The 24,597-nt window shown below is 42.2% G+C and overlaps 1 protein-coding gene across 4 annotated transcripts in view; it reads left to right on the top strand.

Moving 5' to 3' along the window:
* Window positions 1-24,597, top strand: part of DIAPH3 (diaphanous related formin 3) — an 847,513-nt gene that overhangs the window by 298,104 nt on the left and 524,812 nt on the right. For all 4 annotated transcript variants that reach the window (XM_068267828.1, XM_068267829.1, XM_068267827.1 and 1 more), the window contains 4 exons: window positions 12,961-13,035; window positions 18,194-18,263; window positions 22,934-23,070; window positions 23,754-23,859. In XM_068267828.1, coding sequence (XP_068123929.1) covers window positions 12,961-13,035; window positions 18,194-18,263; window positions 22,934-23,070; window positions 23,754-23,859 — 388 coding nt within the window. The remainder of the gene's footprint in view (window positions 1-12,960; window positions 13,036-18,193; window positions 18,264-22,933; window positions 23,071-23,753; window positions 23,860-24,597) is intronic.

Genomic DNA, 24,597 nt, shown 5'->3' with positions numbered 1-24,597 from the left:
TCCCTCCCTGCTGATTGGAGGGAAGGGATGGGGGCAGGGACCGGAGCTATGCAGGAGGCGGGGAAGCAGCTGAGACTGACACTACAGATGTAAACACAGCCTTACAGCACGGCTGTGAATTATGAGGGATTGCAGAGTGCAGGGGGACCTTTGGGGGGTTTGGGATAGCAACAGAGGCTGGGCTGTATAGGCAGATCCAGCCTCTGTATGCAGATCACATTCTTCAAACCCACCTCGGGTTCTCTTTAAACACAAACAGCACTGGCCTCTGCTATCCTGCGCACTTATGTGGTCAATAGTATATCAGGCCTATTGGGCTGAATAGCCAAGCGGTATTGCTCCCTCTGTGTGGTATTGGCATCCCGTTTCCACCGCGGCATGTCCATATATGAATATCCATGTATGCAGCTGGCCGGCGAGAGCTTCCGCATCCAGTGACATCCAGTGACATCCAGTGATGCCAAATTTATCAATGTTAAAGTACCTGGAAAGGAGCTTCAGAGATTGGTCACTTGTTGCAGCATAGACTTGCAATACTGTACAGGTAGTCCCTGATTTACAAACTACCCACTGATATACAAACTACCCGCTGAAATGAATGGCCTGAAAGTAGTGATTTTTATTATTTTGTTTACAGAAAAACTGTTGCAGTTTTTGAGAATCAATTTTATAAAAAAAATTCAAAGAAAATGTTTTTTAAAATTACATTTTGCTGCGGTACACTGAAGGCACAGGGGGTTCAGAGATGACACAGTGGTGGTGGTGGTGGTGCACTGAAGGCACAGGGGAACAGAGGTGAGACAGGGACACTGAAGGCACTGTGAGCATAGAGGAGGTACAGTGGACAAAGAAGGCACAGTATTACCACTTATTGGCGGCAGGTTCAGGTTAAGGACGAACCATCATTGCGTTTGTTATCTGGGGACTATTTATAGTCTGTAATCTTTTTATTTTAATGCAAATCAATGGGAGTGCTTTTTTTAAAACGCTCAGAAATCCCTGATGGTCAGAAAAGCTCTCAGAAAGTGCTAATAGTGTGTCTACAGCCTAAATGTTAGACGAGGCATTCCCTACCTATAGCTTCAATTATTTCATATTCTTTGTATCGTTCAATCAGATTTTTAGGCAGGAATTCTTATCATTGCAGAGGCTTCAAAATGTTTTTTTTTTTTTTTTAAATGAACAGACAATTCTACCGTAGTTGAGTTTTAGTTAACTTTTTTTTTTTTTTTTAATTCTGTATCAGTACCTAGACACCTGCCATATTTTTGGTAAATTTCATATTTTCTTTAACCACCCTGGCGTTCTATTCGCCAGGGCAGCTGCGGGAGGGTTTTTTTTTAATAAAAAAAAAACGATTTCATGCAGCCAACTGAAAGTTGGCTGCATGAAAGCCCACTAGAGGGCGCTCCTAACCAATATTTCTGATCGCCTCCGGCGATCCGCAGTAACAAGGAAGGCCGCAATGATTTCGTTTTGCTCGTCGCCATGGCGACGAGCGGAGTGACGTCATGGACGTCAGCCGACGTCCTGACGTCAGCCGCCTCCGATCCAGCCCTCAGCGCTGGCCGGAACTGTTTGTTCCGGCTGCGCAGGGCTCGGGCGGCTGGGGGGACCCTCTTTCGCCGCTGCTCGCGGCGGATCGCCGCAGAGCGGCGGCGATCGGGCAGCACACGCGGCTGGCAAAGTGCCGGCTGCGTGTGCTGCTTTTTACAGCGAGCAAATCGGCCCAGCAGGGCCTGAGCGGCAGCCACCGGCGGTGATGGACGAGCTGAGCTCGTCCATACCGCTAAGGTGGTTAACGTCCTTGTCAAATTGTTAATTAGGTTGTAATTCGGCACAATCAAGCATTCCATTAGTAGCTAGACCCATGCCATATTTTGGGTCTTTTTAGTATTTTCTTTAACATACTTTTAAAAAAGAATTTTTGGTTTCAATACATTTTTGAGTTTTCATAAAGAAGAAGCAGGCACAAGGATATTACAGACTCTGACCACAAAAATGATTTTACAGATATGGTTTCAGGTCGTAAAACTCATACCCAGACCTGCAACATTTCCTCATATTTAACTATACATCAATCCAAATCTCAAACAGACTTATAACAGTTGAACTTACATCATAGCACAAATAGTTATAAAGTAGTACAGAGACGCCAGTGGTGTAAAAAAAAAAGGTAAACACTTTAAAACTTTAAAACTAATCCCCCAAAATTTTAAAGTGTTTACCTTTTTTTACACCACTGGCGCTTCTGTACTACTGTATAACTACTGTGTCAACCCCTGGTGGAGGAGATTTGGCCCCTTTTTTTTTTCCAAACTACAAAGAGCAACTTCTTAATCCTGAGTTGGGACAGGTCTAATACTCCCCACATACAGTGGTTACCTGGGTGGTAACCCAGACTTGTGAGTATAACATCATACTTACTCTCTCATTTCCACATTCCCAGTACATACTACACTATAGTGGGCTCTCTGAGCCAGATTTATCAAGAGTGTCTGAGACAAAACGCTGGAAGGTTTGTAGAACTCTATGTAGAACTGTCTCAGGCACCTTAAGAAGCCACTATATGGTGCTGTTTCCTTCCTAAACTATTCTAAGTGAGGAGGAGCTAGAACAGTGTCTCAGACAAACAAACACAACAGTGTATGACTTTTTTGTTTTATCCATCTAGGACAGCAGCAGCCCAGGCTGTAATTACTTTCCTAAACTTTCATTCTCAAATAGTCCCGATGTCTGCTCTGTCTTTTACACACATTTTTAACATGCTGTAAGCAGTCAATTTTCCACACACTGGTCCACAATTTCCCTTAAACAAATAAACATCACCAGGGTGAAGGGGAGTTACCTCAGTAACAAATGAGTGTGGGTAGATGGCAGTAAATTAAAAAGGAAGCTATGAGGTGTCAGTGGGCCAGATTTATCAAAGCATTACCAACAGTTTTTTCTACTTAAACTGTCCTTACCAGCAGGGGGGAGTGTTCTGCACGTTTGTAAGAAGCTCCCCAATGCTTTCTTAAGTGAAGGGAGATTGTGGCAGTTCTGTTTTTAGAAATCTGTGCAGAACTGTCTCAGACATCCTAAGAAATCACTAAATAGTGCAGATTCCTTCTTAAACTGTTAAGATTAGTAGGCATTAGGAAGGTCTCTCAGACAGTGCTGTGTGTGAGGGAAATTGCTGTTGCTGAGGTAACCAATACATCTGCTGTCAGCAGGCTCTGAGGAGGAATTCAGCAGGGGGGAGGAGCCCTGCCGAAATTATGTAGAATTTGGGAAGTTTTTTTACTATCATGCAGAACAGTTCCTCTGCTGGTTAGAACAGTTTTAGAAAAAAAACCTGTCAGTAATGCATTGATAAATCTCCCCCTGAGAGTTTTCCTTAGATTAAGAACCGCACAGAACTGTCCCTGAATAAGAAGTGGCTAATACCACTTCTTAACCCCGCAGAGCAGGTTTACGCTGACACCTCATAGCTTCCTTTTTAATTTACTGCCATCTACCCACACTCATTTGTTACTGAGGTGAACTCCCCTTCACCCTGGTGATGTTTATATGTTTAAGAGAAGGATGGGAATTGTGGACGAGTGTGTGGAGAATTGACTGCTTAGAGCATGTTAAAAATGTGTGTAAAAGACAGAGCAGATATAGGGACTATTTGAAAATGAAAGTTTAGGAGAGAAATTACAGCCTGGGCTGCTCATGGATAAACAAACAAGTCATACACTGTTGTGTTCCTTTGTCTGAGATACTGTACTAGCTCCTCCTCACTTAGAACAGTTTAGGAAGGAAACAGCACCATCTAGTGGCTTCTTAAGGTGCCTGAGACAGTTCTGCACGGAGTTCTACAAACCTACCAGCGTTTTGTCTTAGACAGTCTTGATAAATCTGGCCCACTGTAAACCTGCTCTGCCGGGTTAAGAAGTGGTATTAGCCACTTCTTATTCAGGGACAGTTCTGCGCTGTTCTTAATCTAAGGAAAACTCTCAGAACTGCCGCAATCTCCCTTCACTTAAGAAAGCATTGGGGAGCTTCTTACAAACGTGCAGAACACTCCCCCTGCTGGTAAGGACAGTTTAAGAAGAAAAAACTGTCGTTAATCCTTTGATAAATCTGGTTCGCTGTGTCTTTCCTTTTATTAATCATAGCACAAATGGTATATTAGAATAGAAGCAAGGGTGAGACTCCAGGGCAATGCCCCAGGGTAGTGATTAATACTGTGGTATATTATATACCTCATGTTGGTTCATTTTCTATACTAGACTGACCACCATTGTTCATATATCTCCTACAAGTAATCATTGCAAGGTTTCTGGAGCCTAAAAGTTGGGGGTGGGAGTCTCTCATGGACTAGACTGATCTAATAAGGATGATTTGAAGTATATTCAAATCCTTTCTTTTTTCCCCCCTTATTTATATAGTCCTGTGTATGGATACTTTCGCTATTGCAAGGCTTGTTTTTGCAATGACGTGTTCTGCAAGCACAAGCATTATTAATACAGCACTGGAGATTGCACATAAAGTTATAATCAGAGAGCCCATGATTCTATACAGTATTTCTGAATGCAATGGAATTTTAGTAGTTTTCTGTAGTTTCTCCCAGATCAGTCTGGTGCCAGCTATGTTTTTTGTTTTGTTTTTTTGTTAGAAAATGTTAGGATCATTTTCCTTTAAAAGGGATTATGCAGTTGGGCAGCCCTCTTAGCTCACCTGTTTCCTTGTTGCTTCAAACAGGATTTTCTGTTCATTCTTGTGGGCATTGAATTGAAGAGCTTGCTACATGTATACATAGCTGTACTGGTTCTGGTCATTTTGTACATTCCTGGTTGTCTAAATCGGGTCCCCAACCCCTGGGCCGCTGCCCACTACTGGGCTGCAGGCTGTTCTGAGCTGGGCCGGCAGTCTGTCATAACAGTGTGGAGAGAAGTGTCACGTGAAGTTTGCAGGGAGCCTTATAGAAGAGCCGTTTGCAGCCATTGTTACTGCTGCCACCTAGTGTCTGTTATTTGTAATGCAGCATGCGTTCTGTTTGTATGGACACCAGGTGGCAGCATTGAGGATGAGATGACTGGGACACTCTGGTCTCTTGCAAGCCACATAGTTCATTCTGCAGGAGGTGATGCTGGAAGCTATGGAAGGGTAAAAGTGCGTGCGTGTGTGTGTGTGTGTGTGTGTGTGTGAGGGGGGGGGGGGGTAGTGGGAGGGAGGGAAAGTTAAAAGTGAGGGGAGGCAGATGAGGGTAGAAAATGACTGTGCCAGTAGATAAGGAAGCCCAGTGCCCCCCTTCACACCACCTGTCACCCCAAATGTACCTTGTGCTGGAGGGTTATGCAGCAGCCCCAGTGCAGTGCAAAGACATCTTTTCCAAAGTGCTGAGGGTGATAAAGATAATGGTTAGGTAGGGCTGGTGTTGCCAGGACTTCTTTATGTAATGACACTGCCCCATGCACAATACCCCCCCCCCCCCCCCCCAGCCCCGCATACGCTTGCACCCGCCCGGTCCTTGGAAAAGTTGCCTGATGCTGAAGCGGTCCTTGGGTCAAAAAAGGTTGGGGACCACTGGTCTAAATTACATTTTTGCATCTGCATTTATAAACATTAATAGTCTAATGTGGAAAACGTTTTCTAAAGCAGCTTTTTACTCTTCGCTTTCATTTAACATTATAAACTAGGGGAGAGTTTGACCTGAGCAAATCCTTATGTAAACTTCTGTAATAAATGTATTCCAGTGTTATCCTAATGGGTGCTTTTGACTCTAGCATTACTTCAGCATGCACATACATACAGTATATATCCACCAAGTGCGAATTTGCAATGCTATTCACGTTGGAACTGAAACCAATGCATGTTAATGTTGTTGTTTTTATTTAAAAGCACATTTTCTTTCACTAAGTTTTTATTGCAAGAAAATTAGTAGTAGTACAAACAGTAATCAAATAACAAAGTTATAACTGCTACAACATTAGTGTCAACGTTCTTGCAGAAAGTTCTTACTGTAAGAAAAGAACCCAATGGAGTTTAGAGAAATCTACATAATATTTAAGTGAAAACAATTCAACAAGAGAAAGAGATTACAAAAAAGCAGCTAACTGTTAGTTCTGGCATTATCAAACTAAAAGAAGGAAAAAAATGAAACAAAATAGACAGATAAAAATATCCACACTTCCATGCCTATGTTAAATTAGGTGTTGCAAAAAATATAGTAGAAGAAGGCCACTTCTGCCAAGCCAGTTGATATTTAGGGATAGTATCCTTAAAAGCAAAGTTCAATTGTGTTGTGATGCTAATTAGATATGGACTGCAAGCTGCAGAGCATGCATCAGTTTCCCATACAATGATTGATAGCTGCATACAGATTTACATTTTAACATTCTAGGGAAAATCTGCATACAGAAAAGGGTATTTGGAATGTAACATGCTAGTGGAAATAGACTATTACTGTGAGCAGAGAGATCAGGACCAAGGACAGCACTCTGGCAGCAGTAGCGATAAACTAGTATCCCTAGATTGCAGTGTTATTTTATCTGACTGTCACAGATGGTGGGACCTTTCTATAATCTTATCAAGTACTTTACTATAATACCTTACCTAGCAAGTGGAGATACTAGACTCCTGATACCACTTTCCACACTCTATTATTATTGGTTTTTGGTGAGGGTTTAACATATAAGAAATTATATAAAGCAAGACACGTTTAAGAAAACCTGTCTGTTTTCATGTGCATTTTCTGCATATAAAAACACATTTAAACAGAGAACCCATTTTAATTAATGGGCTAGTTCACACTTGCATGCATTTTCCATGTGTAGAAAAAAAAACTGAGATCCTGCAGTGTAATTTCACCCACTGTGGCCCGTATGCAATTACAGCAAAGACCCTGGTATCTGGCATCGGCAGGAGTCGCCTAATTCTGGATACATGTGCTTGCCGGTTGCTTGAGCAACTGGCCTAAAGCACAACCCCAGAAAAAACACACAATACCTGCACTCTCACTATAAGATTATGACCACTTCCACAAGTCCTCGGTTGTTCCCACAGTCAACACTGTATGCTGGCGCAGCTCCAACACTGGGTGCAAGCAGAGATCTAAACAAAACAGGAGTGCTCCATAGTGTATTACCAACAACCAGATCTTTAATCGCAATTAAAAGTTATACTTACAAAACGTATAGGATCTGACGAAGGCGCAGAGCACTGAAACGCGTAATGACGCCATCAGCACGCCGAGCATAGGCCCCGCCCACTGCCCCGGGAGACAGAACCTTCAGGCCATCTGAGACCGCGCTGCAGCGCGTGTGGATCCACTCATCAGGGCTTGTAGCGGATGTGCCTTAACCGCATGCATGCGTTTGTAATCTATACTTTTTGTAAGTATAACTTTTAATTGCTATTAAAGATCTGTTTGTTGGTAATACACTATGGAGCCCTTCTGTTTTGTTTAGATCTTTAAAAAGCGCAAGCCACCCCATTTACTTAACGAGATTCCAGCGACATGTAGCAGCCTTTCTGCAGCATATAGTGAGCTTCCCCCGTGCACAGAACCCGGCATGCCACCTGACCTGCATTGAGTCAGGTAACATGCCGATTTGTGGGCACAGGGGAAGCTTGAAATCTGCTACACATCGATGGAGGCACGCTACGTGCTTCGATAACCTTAAAACCCGCTGTAACCAAAGTCCCTGTTATCCCTCAGGCATGCCGGTTAGTTGAGACTTCCGGTTGCCTGAGTTTCTGATAACGGGGACTTTGCTGTAACTTTTTCACCTGAGTTTTATCCTTGGTGATATTTTCACAACTTGTCAAAAATGTGCATTTTTATGAATGCAAATTTACATGGTATACAGAAAAAACATACAGAGAACTTGGACAAGGGTGCACCCTGCCGAATGCGCCACTGCTGTGGACAAACAAAACAAAAACAATATGTCCATCATGTGGTTTTAGGAATCAGACATTTCCTTGCAAATTGGAATTATTTGCATCTCACTGACCATCTCTACTTACAAACTACTGTCCTGGCGAATGTGTGTCCGCTGGCAGAAGGAATAGAGCGCCCACACAGCCCAAGTGTTACATCGGAAGGTCACAGCAGCCAGGCAAGGTGCCCGGTCTAGCAAACTCAGTGAGGGTCAAAAGGGTTTGTTATTCAACTGTCACCATGCAGACGGTTTTCTGTGTTTTTAATGAGACCTAACATTAGAATATGCATGGTACAATTTTTATATACAATATATAAACAATTATTATAAAAAGTTAACTAAAGTAAATTGCAACATAGAAATATATGTACAGTACTTAAATATGTAATGAAAAATATATAATAATAAAACCAGTATGTTTTGTACATTTGTATTCTCTAGTGTTTTGTAATTTCGGGGCTTTCTGTACTTGCTTTTTATTTAAACCTTAATTGGCTTGCAATGCTTATGATTTAGAGGGAAAGAGATAATACTCATAACAGCTCCATCTCCCCTCTATATGTGTTGATTAGCTTATAATCCTCTCTAATAGGGGAGGATAAAGGGACGTAAGGTGCAGAGACACCATATACAAATGGGATGGAGGAAAGTGATTTTTTTTTTTAAAACTAGAAAGCTATTTTTAGCAGGCAGCCAGCATGCTGCGATTGGTTTATAAGGTAGCGCACTACAACCCATTTTATAATCTAGCACACTGCAACTTTTTCATATGCCAACACACTGCAACTGCTTTATAAGTTAGCATGCTACACCTGGTTTATTAGCTAGCACATTGCAGCTGCTTTATAAGGTAACACACTGCAGGTGGTTATGAATTAGCACACTGAAGCTGATTTATAAAGCTAGCACACTGCAGGTGACACTATGTCACACTGTGTCTCTGTGTCACAGAGGCGCTCACACGCTTTAGGGACCTGAACCAGTTTTATATGCTCCTGTACTGCCCGATGAAGCGGGACTGTTGACCGCGAAACGTGTTGCGATTTTATGGAGCTGTGAATAAATTGTATATTTTTTACTCTGCATTTGAGTATATGTCTACTACCAGAGGGAGGGTAAGTACACCTCGACTTCCCTCTTTTTTATCATTTTTAGAACATTGTTTTACTCTGCTAGGCGCCTCTGTTCGTACATATTACAGCACGATTAAGTCCACCCCTGGTGGAGGGGTTCTTTTACCCATTTTTCTATCTTCAGAGAGCTACTTTTATACCTGAGTGGGGTCAGGTACTAATACTCCCCACCTGCCTGTCAAGTGGTTACCTGATGGTAACCCACCTTTGTGAGTATAAGAACCTTTGACATTACATTATTGAGCTTACCAGACAATGTTGCACTATTGGGCTCTTGGTGTCCTCTGTTTTGTTTTTACAAATTTATATTTTAACAACCTGCATCTGGTTTATATACTAGCACACTGCAGGTGGTTTATAAGCTAGCTGCTAGCACACTGCATGTGCACTGCTTTAGAGAGTGAATGTAATGGTGGAGATGGAAGAGAACCCAGTGTAAATTTAGGAGTTCATAGCATCTGTAATGTTGGGAGCTAATTGTCAGGTGTAGAAACATTAATGCGGTGTTAGAAATGGTCCAGTTAAACTTCAGTAAAAAGCTGGTACAGAATAGGCAGTTTGTAGCCATGACAGGTTATGGTAATCCAAATCCTTCAACAAAAGTCTGCACTGTATTCTGTTGTGTTTCTTTACTATGTTTGCAAGTCAGTGCACAGAATTTAGTACTGTAGTTGAGAAAGTTTTAAAAATTTTTTAAAAATGACTTGCTCTGCATATTCTGTTTTCTGAGGTAATGTCCCCCTCTCATCAGTATTTTCAGTGAAAACTTGGCTGATTATGTGATCTGTTTCTGTGCTAGAACAGTCAACAACTTCACCTCACTGACAGTATGCTGTTTCATTTACTTAACCACTTAAAGCTGATCCGAGATGAAAAACTAACTGTAACAAGTAACTTGTCTATATATCTTATCTTAAAGAGACTCTGTAACAAATTGTTTATCTTTATTTCTTCTATGCTATAAGTTCCTATGCCTTTTCTAATGTGGTCTGGCTTACTGCAGCTTTTCCTAATTGCACAGTAGCTGTGTTATCTCTGTTATATGATCTAATCTTCTCTCTATAGTCGGCACAGTCAGGCTGAGGCAGTCAGACTGGAATGTGCAGGGCTGCTTGTGATTAGCTAGAAGCTGTACACACCCCCTGCAGGCTCTGTGTGACTAACACACTCTGCTTAGCTGAGCCTATTAGAAGCTGGTTAGTTTGTTTGTAAACACTGCCTAAAACTGGCAATTACAAGCCAGGTTTGCAGCAGAGAATGGCAGAAACAGCACAGAGGGGACCAGGAGCACATAATGAATAGAATGGTATGCTTTTTATTGTAAGAATTTCAGAGTACAGATTCTCTTTAAGTTTAGATCGTTTACACAGCAAATCTAGCTGCAAACAGCTTTAATAGACTATGAACACGATCAAGGCCCAAAAAAGTGTTAAGTTTGGAAACTCGGAGTGGTTTCCACCGAAAAGACTGGGCATGGTAGCTTCTCGGATTGGCAGTTGCGTATTGTGTGACATAACTGTTGGTCTCAGCCACAATTAAGTTGTAGAGATCCACGGTGCAGAACAGATGAAAAAAGTCTAGGGCTGATCCTAGATTGTCTCCACCTGGACTCCAGACTGGGCGGTGAAAGGGGGCAGTACGGGTGCTGTGGAATCAGGGGATTGCCAATTGGGATTTGCCAGCACCTCTGGGAGACTATGGGTAGTACCAGCCTGTTTTGCTGGTGACTGCAACTCGGGTCTTAATGCATGTGCCACCAAACCAGTTTCTACTACCATGCTGGTGCTTGCCACTTCAACAGGGTCTACGGTAATACTGGTGCAAGGTCTAAGAGATGCTACGCTGCTAGTGCGTGCCTCACCAAGAAAACTCGGATCAGCACTAGCACCACTCTGCTGCCCTTGAGTCTGATCCTGCGGTCCAGTGACATGGGGTGTGGTACGCCTGGCACTAGCCGAGACCGCAACCTCGTCATTGCTATCGGTCAGAGAGCCACTGCTGTTCACCGGTTCATATTCAGACCCGGATGATTCGTCGGATGAGGCTTTCCTATCGCACTCACCCCACTGGGCTGGAATATCGGCGGCCTCTTCAGCGGATACCACTTTTTTGCCATGGTGGACTGCTAAATTTATAACCGGCTAATTACTCCTCCAGGTGCCGATCGGCGTTAAGCGGTCCTGGGGGAGCCACCTTGCCGAAGCCCATAGGTAGTGGGCGGTCGGCAAGTGGTGAAAGTGGACCTGAACTCTTGCATAGGACAGAAGAAAAACATAGAGAAACTAGACCTTAGGCCCGTTACAATAATAGGCGCTAGGCCTTGGGCGCTACATCCCTCACAACCCCCCCCCCCCCCCCAAGTCAGCGCGCATGCCGCACGTATGCAAAGTCCCCCTCCCTGCGTGCCCGGTCCTCCTGTAGTGTAGTAATGTAGTAAAGAGTTTAGCCTGTTTAATTACCCCTCATTTGTGTCTAATCACAAGTTGTAATCTCTCCTTGTGACACCAGTGATGATCACCGGATGAAATCCGAATAGGTTTTATTCGGATTTCATACAGGCAATTAAAGCACCTGTGCAGGTGGGCAAGGGGCGGGGGGGGGGGGGTGTTTAAACATACTCAGCAGGCATTTTATTTCATCCGTCCCAAGGCGCCCCATGCTGCGTTCCAAGTGCGTCATGTGACTACAAATGCTTCCTCCTTTAACCCGGAAGGAGGAAGTGTTTGTAGTAACGTGAAGCGCTTGGAACGCAGCATGGGGGGCGACGTGGGACGGATGAAAGAAGACGCCTGCTAGGTAAGTTTAACCCCCCTCGCCCACCCGCACAGGTGCTTTAATTACCTGAATGAAATCCGAATAAAACCTATTCTGATTTCATCCGTTGATCATCGCTGGTGTCAAAGGACTGCCATGGCACAGATGGCAGATTAGCTCATTTGAAAGCACAGGCTGTTAACAATATGTCTGCTTCCATGAATAAGGTAGCCAAAACTGTGCAGATTTATTTAAGGATTTGTATGAGCTGTAACAATGACATTTTTTTAAAGGTTTATTATGCTGTTGTGTATCTTTTAGAGCAGAGAGGACGTTCTGAGTTCAGGTCTGCTTTAACCCTCTGGGCGATACAATTATATCGCCCAAGAGGTGGCGCAGCACTATTTTTTAATTTTTTTTATTTTTTAAATCATGTAGCGAGCCCAGGGCTCGCTACATGATAGCCGCAGCGCAGCGGCATCCCCCCACCCACTCCGATCGCCTTCGGCGATCAGAGTAAGCAGGAAATCCCGTTCAGAACGGGATTTCCTGCTGGGCTTCCCTGGTCGCCATGGCGACGGGGCGGGATGACGTCACCGACGTCATGGACGTCGTGACGTCATAGGGAGTTTCGATCCACCCCTCAGCGCTGCCTGGCACTGATTGGCCAGGCTGCGCAAGGGGTTGGGGGGGGGGGGTCTGCGCGGAACGGCGGGTAGCGGCGGATCGGCGGCGAGCGGCGGCGATCGGAAGTTACACGCAGCTAGCAAAGTGCTAGCTGCGTGTAACAAAAAAAAAATTATGCAAATCGGCCCAGCGGGGCCTGAGAAATCCTCCTGCGCGACATACCCCGAGCTCAGCTCGGGATTATCGCTCAGGAGGTTAACCAAGCCCTTACAACCCTTTATAAAAAGTGGAAAATGAGGAACATGCATAGAAGACGCAAACAAAACTGTCTCATACTGCACTTCTATCAGAATCAGAATTATTTATTTCGCCAAGCATGACAGGATCACACCTGGAATTGGGTTTGGCACATTACAGAGCTCAACATCTACAAGGACATGAATAATAGTAGTTTATCTAGCAGTTTAATTTATTATCATTTAAGCGCTATAATAATGTTTATTTATAATGTATGCATTTTTTTTTTCCAGCTGGGTTGAAAGCTTTGGCCATGATGGTCTTGGCTTGCTACTGGATATCTTAGAAAAGATGGTGAATGGAAAGCGGTAATGTATTTAATTTATTTTTCTTAAACTTTTAAGTAGTTTATTAAAACAGCAGTGGCTGAATAGAGTACTGGTTAAGGGCACCGCCTTTGACATGGGAGACCAGGGTTCGAATCCTGGCTAGGGTCAGTACTTATTCAGTAAGGAGTTCAAGGCAAGACTCCCTAACACTGCTGGGTGGCCTCTTGAGCGTGTCCCAGTGGCTGCAGCTCTTGAGCGCTATGAGTCCGACAGGAGAAAAGCGCTATACAAATGTTAGGATCATCATTATTATTGTTAAAACAATCCTGTTATGTTTTCAGTATTTCTTAACAAACACTGCTACTTAAATCTTAACAAAAGTAGAACGCAGATCGACCCAGTATTAAACAAAATAAATTAACCCCTTCTGCACAGTCATGGAAATGGCACTGCAGACCAGCCTCTAGGAGCCAAGTTAAAAGCACAATTCATAGTTTGTAAGATAAATAAAAATGGCTTTACTTTACTCCACAAATAAGAAGTTACAGGGACATATGATTGTAGCTACAAATTTAACCACTTGCCGACCGCGCACTCATAACGCGCGTCGGCAAAGTGGCAGCTGCAGGACCAGCGACGCAGTATTGCGTCGCCAGCTGCAGGCTGATTAATCAGGAAGCAGCCGCTCGTGCGAGCGGCTGCTTCCTGTCAATTCACGGTGGGGGGCTCCGTGAATAGCCTGCGGGCTGCCGATGGCGGCTCGCAGGCTAAATGTAAACACAAGCGGAAATAATCCGCTTTGTTTACATTTGTACGGCGCTGCTGCGCAGCAGCGCCGTAAGGCAGATCGGCGATCCCCGGCCAATCAGCGGCCGGGGATCGCCGCCATGTGACAGGGGACGTCCCGTCACTGGCTGCACAGGACGGATAGCGTCCTGTGCAGCCCGGATCTCCAGGGGGGGCCAGGTAGGAGAGGGAGGGGGAGGATTTCGCCGCGGAGGGGGGCTTTGAGGTGCCCCCCCCCAGCAACACCCGGCAGGCAGGAGCGATCAGACCCCCCCAGCACATCATCCCCCTAGTGGGGAAAAAAGGGGGGCGATCTGGTCGCTCTGCCTGCACGCTGATCTGTGCTGGGGGCTGCAGAGCCCACCCAGCACAGATCAGCTACAACAGCGCTGGTCCTTAAGGGGGGGTAAAGGGTGGGTCCTCAAGTGGTTAATGCTGGCAGGCCAGAAAGTGTCAAACTTGAAATTAAAGATAAGATTCACCGTTTCACTATATCCACAACAGATGAGGCTGCAGTTGCGCTTTCAGTGTATAACCTGTTACTTGTAGTTCATTTTTTTCACTTAAAATATAGAAGGCATGCAAATGCAATTTTGGGTAAATATACTTATCAAGCAATTTCACTGCATCCAGTGCAAGTTTAGAGTGCTACTCCTCTATATGACAGCTAACAAGACAGATTCTACTGGAAATGTAAGCAGCTTTGTTAGCACAAAATCATTATCTTTTACAAATCTCACACGGAATTTCTGATAAATGTTGCTAGTGAACAAAAATAAAAATCATACATGCGTAGCCAGAAAAAAATAAGGGAAAAAAATCAGATGCGTATCAGAATATAACTATAATATTTGCAGATATTGTTTCCACTAGCGTCTGCCGTCACTGAGATGGACGCAGGCACTTGTGCATCGCAATTACACATCCAAATCTCTGTAGCCGCGCCATGCACAACTATGGGGATTCGGATGCTTTGTCCAGAATTCTGAAGCAGCCTTTTTCACACATGCACATTTGGAAGCAGCCTATTTATTTCAATGGGCTGAGATTCCAGATCTGTATTTGTCTTGAAACTGGCCCTTAAAGCGGAATATAACCCTGCATTTCAACTTTGCTCTAAAACATTATTTACAGCAAATTCTATGCAACCAGCATTTTTTTTTTTACTAGACCAGCATTGGAAGGGTTACACACAGAGGTTTAAAGTTCTGTGGAGAGATATGCAGAAGTTCAGATAGATACATTTAACTAAAAAGAATGTAACAAGTGATAAATGTTACACACTCTGTGGCTGTCCTCCAGCTCCTGCACAGTCAGAGTGAGTCACATTCCACACTTAGATATATTTAAGTAAACAAAATATATCTATGTAAGCTTCGGATGCGTCTGCATTTCTCTCCAGGAACTTTAAAGCTCTGTGTATAACCCTTCCAATGCTGGTCTAGTAAAAAAAATGCTGGTTGCACATAATATACTGTAAATAATGTTTTAGAGCAAAGTTGAAATGCAGGGTTATATTCCGCTTTAACCATACAGTTTCAGTTTAATAGGAAGTTCTTTCAGAATACCCAGTGCTCTTTCAATCCTAGATCTCAGACTCACACAATAGTTTAGATTTCAAGTGTCCTTAGGGACACACAAAGCATAAACACTTCATAGGGCAATACACTATATTTTATTGTTCTGAAGTTCTCTAGTGGCGGATGGCAGAACCCAGAGTGGAAAGAGCCATGGCTTGGAAGTGAACAGCGAGCTGGAAATTAAGGCACATTTTTTAGCTGGTCTGTCGCTTCAAATGAAATGTTTGTTTGAAAGCTGCTGGTGCATTCTAAGCCTCTGTCTGCATATCTTGAGTCGCTGCCTAGTGCAGCCAAATGAGCGGGTGGCAGGGAGCTTTTTCTCTTCCACCACCGGGTGGTGCTGTAATGCTGGTGTGGTCTCCTGGATCCCGATCATGTTACATGATATGATCTGAACCAAGAAGACATGTCTGGATTACACCGCCGTCGCCTTGGTTGGAAGAAGCCTGTCCAGACAGGTAACTATAAAAACTCCCTGCCACCCACTCTGCATACCCTGCCTAGCCTGCCAGGCTGGGGGAAGGCACACTTCCCCAACTGCAGGGAAAATTCGGCCTTGCAGCCAAATAGTTTTTTTTGGGGGGAGGGGGGGGGCTGCTAAAGGGTTAAGTGCTCCTAACAATAATTGCAAATAATACTTTTTTTATTATACTTATTTTTACTGTCTAGGCATTCACTTATTCAATGTTTGTTTGTTTTTTTTGTACACTAGCAAACATTCATCAGAAAGTTGAGTATGTGATTTGTAAAAGAGAACTGTTTTGTGCTAACACAGCTGATTACATTCTCACAGCATGTTTAACACCTGTTATCTCCATGGTGTTTGATTTTTGGGTCAGGGATATTAATATTATTATACATTACCTCCACATTCCTAACTTGGATCTTCAGAGCATTTATTCTGGCTGTATTTGGCAAGAAGGTTCCTTTCTGTCAGTAGCATTGCTTTTTACTTTTGGTTATTTGCTGCAGCTGGTTATTTTCTACTAAACTCTTGTCAGCTTGCAGTATTTTGTTCTTTTCTGCCTGTGTGATTATGTGAGGTATCCACTATTATCTCCGCCATGTAGTGCTCCTTTGCTTTACTCCCGGGCCTAGCCCTTAGCTCTTGTGTATGCCCTCTTGTTCAAGTACTTCACATCCTTTGAAATGTTATCTCCTACTTGGGAGTCCCTTGATATATTTATAATTCTGCATTACTTCCTTCCCTTCTCCTCCAAGCCATGCAAAATTCTTTGTATTAAATCTTGTAAAACAATTTTATAGATAACACAAGTTAAAATACAGCTTTCTCCCGTGCCTCTGAAAAATGGATTTGAAACCCCCTTGTCTATCTGATGTATGTCAGTTGAGTGCCCTGAACCGTTTAGAAGCACTGACAATTGTTTTAAATTCACTTCATGCAATCAAGTCAATTTTACTTTTATTATAATTCTTCTCTTTGCAGACTTATTAAATGAGTCCCTCAGTGGCCAATTTCACTGAATTTGGCTGCAATTTCCAATATACTTGAATAATTCCTAATTTTCAAATACATTCTTAAAAGCGATTTGCAGAGTTGGTAGCTTGTGTGCAGAATGTGTTATAGCAGAGTGGTGCGATAGAGAAATTTAAATGAAGGAGGCCATTTTGCTGAGCTATAGTGTTTTATAAGTTTGCAATGAAAAATGTATATGTGTGTGTATGCGCACGCACACACGTCTCCCTTATCTGGCACAGGCGAGGGTTGCATGATTGTGGTGTCGTAGGTAGAAAGGAACGGCCCCATTCTCCAGCGTAAGACATGCCAGTTAACTGAGAATGCCGAATGCCTTGGTTTCGGTTAACCAGGGAGATATATCATTTATATATGTATGTGTTTTTTTAAGCTGCACAAATTTTACATATATATGAAATTGTAAGCGGGTCCCCTGATTGCCAATACCACCCAGCATATGAGCGGGTGCAGGTCTGAAAAATTAGACCCGCACAGGCCTCTAGCTGGAGGTGTCTGAACACCTTATAGGTCAGATAGACAAGTATGTTACAAGTATGAGTGCCTAAGGGGTATTGGGGAAGGACTCCGGCACTCAGTGGAAAGGTGGCCTAAAACATTCACCTGAGAGATTGTGGCTAACTTATGAAGTGAAAGGAAACCTGGTGTAAAGCAAAATCTGATTATTTACTCTTGACAACTGTCTGTTATTGCTCCATGCCTGCTTGCCTTGTCTAACTATTAGATTGTTCTTATTTTTGTTGAAAATAAAGAATTTTTTAAGGCTCCTTTCACACTGGGGCAGTTTCCTTGCATTGCGTTTCTGCACGGTAACGCTCGGCAAAGAAAGTCTATGGGCCCTTTCATACCGGAACAGTGCAACATGATGGTAGTGACTTTTTCATTGCCGGCTGACACAATGGAAACAGCGCGTTGTGGACCGGCATGGCATGTCTGTCACACCGGAAGTCATGTAAGTCTATGGGGATGCAGACTTTAAAAAAAAAAAGTCTTTGCATTGTGGCGTGCATGCGTGGAAACGTATTTTGTCAATACACTTCCACGCAATTTGTCTTTTTGGCCACAGGAAGTGATTGCTAGAGAGCCTCACTTCCTGCTTGGCCTGGTGCCAAAACAGGGATTACCACGTACTAACGCGGAAATCTCTGAAGGACTTTTTTTGGCGGTGCGATGGCAACGCATCGCATCCCAACGCCACTTGGCTGTGTGAAACCGGCCTTGAACAATTCATAATGCAAATATTTTTTTTAAAACTTTCATTAAAACAGTCTATGGTTTGCATTAATTGTATGCCTAATGTTATGCCGACTAACACGTCTTTTGCATTCTAATCCAGCAATGAAAAGATAGAGAAACGGATCCAGCACAAAGTCATACAGTGCTTGAAGGCATTTATGAACAACAAGGTAATTTATATTGGTTACATTTAAAAATATTGCATGTGCTAGTTTATGAATCTTGTGTTAATGCATTTACAGGTGTAGTACACTGAGGGCTAGTTCATAGTGTATCAGTTGCATTGTAGATTCATTCTGCATGTCAACTCTCTGCTCATACAATTCTATGGGGCTGGTCATATCTCTACTTTGTAACGGATCATGTTAATCTATCTTGCTGCTTGAAGGCTTTGAATTAACGGCTATGTTCAGTCTCCATTGCAGTTCACACCTTTTAACGCCTGTGTTATGCAACGCAAAACTGTTAATCCAGCCTTAGCCATTCATACTGGGAATCGCAAAACACATTTGCATTGCTATATTTTGCTGCGGTTGCGTTTTGCCATTTTCATTCCATTAAATGAAAATTGCAACTCAATCGCCTGGAAAATGTTGCATGCAGCACGTTTGCAATCAGGGGAAAATGAAGCCACACTGCAATCACCGCAGTGTGAGTAATCCCATAGGATTTAATGTGCTACAGTGCTTTGCTGATCACTGGTGAAAGTGAACAGCGCCTTAAAGAAAACCTGAACTGAAAATTAAAAGTCAAAATAAGCATACACAAGTGATACTTACCTTCCATGTAGTCTACTCCTCAGTGTTTTTCTCCTGTCTCGCGTCCCATTTGTCCACTGTAATCAAGGGAATTTTCCTACCTCCATTTTGAAAATGGCCATTACCCATAACCGCTTTCTGGTCAGCACACAGTTAAACTGTAACATCGCCCACTTGAGCCATAGGAAACATGGACATTACCTGGTACATCAGTTTTCCTCTCATCTATAACTGACAGCAACTGAAATTTTACTGACAGCAACTGATATATTTCAGATCTGACAAAATATTGTCAGAACTGGAAGGGATTATTGTCAGTTGAAAGTGGTGAGCTTCTGAGAGGAACTGATGGCGAGGTAACTATGTAATGTTCATTTGAAGTTACCTCGTGTTTATTTTAAATATTTTTACTCAGTACAGGTTCTCTTTAAGCTTTATTTTCCCTGTCATTTGTTTTAAAGAGAAATGAAACTTCCACTACTTAACATTTTTTTAAAATCTTTTTGATGGGTAATTTAAAATGAGATAATCCCTCTGAAAAAGAAGTAATAAAAGTATTAATACACATACCTAGTTGATCCTTCTATGATTGCTGGTAAAGAGGAAGTTCCTGGGCAGGTAGACGGAAGCTCTCTGTCAGGCCTCCTCCCTGGTAGTAAAGCATCACAATGGCTGTCGCGTCACTACTTATTGGTTCAAAGTGCATGGCTCTCTCTAGCCCAAACACAATGTCATCCGTTTGTACACTTAAAATGGCGCCCAGTAAAATGGGCGCATGAAAATACCAAGTAGTAAAATGTTGGTATTTTTACTGATCTCTCTCTCTCTCTTCCCCCCCCCCCCCCTCTCGTAGAATATTGGTAATTACACTGATATTCTTCTATGCTCCTCTGTAACCCATTTCTCATACTAACCCTTCCGCTATCTACGCCTAACACTAATGTCCCCACCTACTCCAAACACTACCCCCCCCCCCCCTTATATATGCCAATACGAACTCCCAGCTCCACCATTTTTCTCACCTGCTTGAACACCTCCAAAAGTGTATTGTAAATGCCATTTGCAAGGATATGTGCTGCTCTCTACAGCACAGAACCCAAAGAAGGGTCACCATAGGAGTTTCTGTTAATCTGGTTGGTTGTTTTGTATTCACTAAACAGATAATTAAGCTGAATTATTTGGCTACAATCCTTGTAATTGAGCTGTGCTAAATTAATTGTTTCTCAACATCATTGCAGTGTCCATCAAAAAATGTGTATGATCTTTATTGGATAATTGATGCAGTTATGGTCCTTTTTGAAAAGACCTCATGACCCCAATTTTTTTTTTTATTCTCTTTATTGAAAGAGCTTGTATTACAGTCAAGTAGTTTGCAAAAAGTCAAACATAATAATGTAAAGAAGAAAATACATTAGCACATTCCAAACAATGTAGGGAGCTCCAGAAAATTCCAATCTAGTTCGGTAGACTTGGCTATTTATAGATATTATAGTTATGAAACAGACATAGTTATCAATAGGGATGTGTGGAGGAGACTGTCATTGTTAGTAGGCAGCACGGTAGGGTGCTCAACCGCGGTGAAAGACTGGGGTAGTTTTTCGATCAAGCCACATTTAGCCCCACTATAGCTTTCTTTCATAGACCTGAGCATTATTCTTTTCAGGGGTCATTGTAATATCAATGGCAGAAAGGACCTGCACATGGAACAGGACATTCACTCCTCACTTTGTGGCAATATGAGTTTTTGTTGCAGTAACTCTATGCTGCAGAACTTTATGCTGAGCATGTTTAGTCCCTGGGGATCTGTGACCAAGTAGGAAAACTTTCTGGTCTTTCGATTGGTCTCTCTGGAGGATTGAGGCTTTCAGACTGGTTAATATCATTTGAATATTACAGCAGTCTTTACGCCATTTATAATTTTTGGTGGCCAGTGCAAACTTCGCTTTCGTTATGTGTAACCTCTATGCTCCCCATTAGTTTCTTACCATTTCTTTATGTTGGGTATCTGCAGTTTGCTCCCCAAAAAATATTTCAGCCTGGTGGGGTACCACAGAGGAGTGCAAGGCTGGCGCTTCTCTGCACAACTCTGCTTACAGCACGGCATAGGAGGCGGATGAGGAGGTCAGCCAATGACAGCCAGGTGGGCACCAAAATTAGCTGGAGCACCCGGCTTAAAGAGCCTGGGGAGAACACTAGGTGTCTTCATAGCTGTCTGTAGAAAATCTCACTGTATTCCATTGTCCTCATCTCTGTGCTGTGATCTGTTAGCAGCAAATACACCACTGTGCTCTATTCCTTTTTTTTTTTTTGACAAGCTCACACCTAATGTACAGATGAGATTCCGATGATCTGTTTTTGGAGGTTTTTAAAAAAAAACTGAAGTAGAGGACAGGGAAGCTGTCAAAACAACCGTGAGCATCCAATACACTATTGGGTATTATTTGCTCATTACTATTTTCTTCGATATCTTCAAGGGGTAAAAAAACATTTTTTTTATTTTATTTTTGATCAGAGGATAATTTGATGTTGGATTATATAGAAGAATCCCTAAGGGTATTAGTTACTGCAATTCATTTTCAAACAACTTTTCCATTGTGTATAATCTGCTCAAAGCGATGTGATGTGAAATTCAACAAGTCAGTTCCTCTTGTTCTAAATTTGAGTGATAACTCCAATGGGCTGATCAGAAATTTTGCACTGGGATAATTAGATTTGGAAGGCTAATTGACTAATTGATCTCTATCATCTTGACTGATTAATGAGCTGTCAAGCAATGAATCTATAGATTCCAAACTGGATTAATCCTGTGTAGAGACTTGCTTCTGGCCACATGAATTCTGCTTCTTATTGCATAAGGAAACCACCTGAAGTCACTAGAAGAATGGCCAGTAATGTTAGGGACTCCTGTACTCGCTCTACATTTTCCTCAGTCAAAACAACAATCCCTGATGCAATTGGCTGAACACCTAAACTGTGTTTATAGCTATAATTTGCAGGTATTCATGTGCATGCTGTTTAGAGGAGCTGTCAGCCATACTATCTCTGAACCCCCCCCCCACACACACACATATACAAGTAGATAAATACTCGCTCTACTTACATAACACATGTATTATACTGCCCACGTTTTGATTTTAGTGATTTTTCTATAATAAAAAAAGAGAAAATCCTTCTTAGGATTTTCCATTTTAACTGTGTCTATCTTGAAGCCAATCCTAATGCCATTTTCTCCGTTACTCTCCTCTGCCTGATTGTGTATGCATTGCCCGACCTCCTAGTCTTCAGGCACTCCCACCCAGCTCTGCAATAGAAAGTGCATTGTCTCAGCATGAGAAATGTTGACCATTCAGAGAGGAACAGAGGAGAGGGAGGGGAAAACAGGAGGAAAAGAGGCTTTTGCCAATCAGGCTGCATTAGTTAAGTCTTAGGGGAAGTAAAGAAGCAAAAAAAAGACAACCCAGTATGCCCTGCAACTTCCTTTGTGCTGCAATGTACTAAATTAGAGTCGAGTAAACTGGGGAATGATAATTTATCAACAAGAAAAGTAATAGTGATTTTTAATGTTTGGATTGCCTGGTTAGCTTCCTTATTACTTGTTTGCCAGATAAAAATAAAGAATTGATTTTATGCCCGACCGTTGCACTTTAAAGAAGCTCAAAAGTTTCCAGATGTTTGGCTGCTGTTTACTTTGAAAGAAAGAAAAAATTGTAATTTATAAATGTACACATGCAAAGCAGTTCAGTTCCACTTTCCCCCTTTCTTCAGGGCTAGTTCACAATACTTACTTGTGTTGCATAATAATTCTGCATGGCAATTCACTCCCCATACAATTCTATGGGCCTGTTCACAGTACTATGTTGTAACTGATCGCCTTATTCTAATTTGCTGCATGCAGGCTTTGCATTAAATTCTGTGTCCATTCTTCATTGCAGTTCACACTCATAACGCGTGCGTTATGCAACTGACCACTGTGAACCTCAAGGTTGTTATATATCATCCTGTAATAAAGTGTGATTTTAGTGAATGCTGGATTTTCTGCTTTTTCTCTCTTCCTCTCCTCATGACTCCATGTTTCCATTCAGGTTGGATTAGAGAGGATTATGGGTGAAGAAAGGAACTTGCGCTTATTAGCAAAAGCTATGGACCCCAAGCAAGCCAACATGATGACTGATGTTGTGAAGTTGTTGTCTGCCATTTGTATTGTTGGGGAAGATAACATGTGAGTACTCCTTCATCACATATGTTTAATGACACATTTCCTCACAGATGGCTGTGCCAAAGAGTACATTGCCATCATACCTAAACATTTATTCACAAGCATGTCTTGTTCTACATTTCATTAGTGTGATTACTGATGAGACACGGAGTTAGTTCCCTCTAAGAATATTTGCTGGAACAGTATCATCTTTGTTCTGATCCCCCCACCCCTCTCTTCCTCTGCTTTATTTTCAAAATAGTTTGAGTTAATGTGTTCTCATCAATAACAATTATAATGTAATTGCCTTACCTCATCAGGGAGATATACAGTAATCGCACGGTAAGATGTTAACTTTGAAAAAGTGAATTAATTATGCCTTGTTTGGTAGTGTATCTCTTACAGGACAGAAGTACATGGTTAACATGCAATAAATATTTTCTATCCCTCACTTCAGAGCAGGAGTGAATTGGGATTTCTCATGTTCTTTGTTTCCAGCCATCTGCTTGAAGCGATTTAATTAGATTTGGTGAATTTATGAAACAAGACAATAACGAACAATGCTGTCAACATAAACTTCGCTGTGTGTCCTTGTAGCAATCTGCTAAGTTGATACTTTTTTTTTATTGTTGCAAACTTATGTTTTTACCATTAGTGTGTTATAGTCACGTCTGAATGCTTCAGTGTGATGTCTTGTTGCTTTGCAGTTTGGAGAAAGTCTTGGATGCTATCACCACGGCAGCAGAGGAAAGGGGAATTGTCAGATTTAGCCCAATTGTCGAAGGAGTACAACATAATTTTGTTCAACTCCAGGTTTGTGCATCCAGTTTTGCTTTTGCTATGCGGTTGTAAGATCTTTATGTAGCAAGTGAACTGAAATGAAAAACACCTGCTGAATCTTACATTTCTTTCTTCCTGTACAGATAAACTAATGTTAAGTAATAAGTCACTGGTATTTTGTCTGTATTTAACATATGCATTATACACTAAACGGTCCCAAAGTGAACTGCTGACTGGTAAAGTAGATAAGATTTCATTAAAAAGGGTTGCTTAGGGTATACTAGAAAGCAAGTGTATAGCACATAAACACAACATACAGAAAAACACAGTGAACAAAAACAACAAAGTCTCAAAACTGCACTTTTCAAGAGGAGAGGGATATACATCACACATTAAGTAAACCGTAATTTCTTAAAAGTAATGTTTTGGAAAAAGGAAAAAACAAAAACTTGACAGCGTTGATCTCGATTCATCATTGTCTTTGCGATAACTTTTTCCAGTTCATTAAAGTACCGATTTTGAAATGTATAGATTTCTAGTTGTATTCATCAAGGTTTTTCCGCATTCGGTGTGACTTCGATAAAATAACAATGCGGTAACCATTCGGTAACGTGTCTATTTCCATTTTACAGCGGTAATTTAACGCAAGGCCATAAGATTCTTGTGGAATTGTGGGTAAAAAGGCAGTCCTTAGAACACCACGTAGCCACATTACGAATAGGGCTTAACACCTGGACCAGGATTCTGGAAGCGACTTGGGACAATCCCACA

The sequence above is a fragment of the Hyperolius riggenbachi genome, chromosome 2 (genome assembly GCF_040937935.1).
Source record: "Hyperolius riggenbachi isolate aHypRig1 chromosome 2, aHypRig1.pri, whole genome shotgun sequence".
Taxonomy (NCBI): domain Eukaryota; kingdom Metazoa; phylum Chordata; class Amphibia; order Anura; family Hyperoliidae; genus Hyperolius; species Hyperolius riggenbachi.
This window is presented reverse-complemented; position numbering and strand designations above follow the sequence as displayed.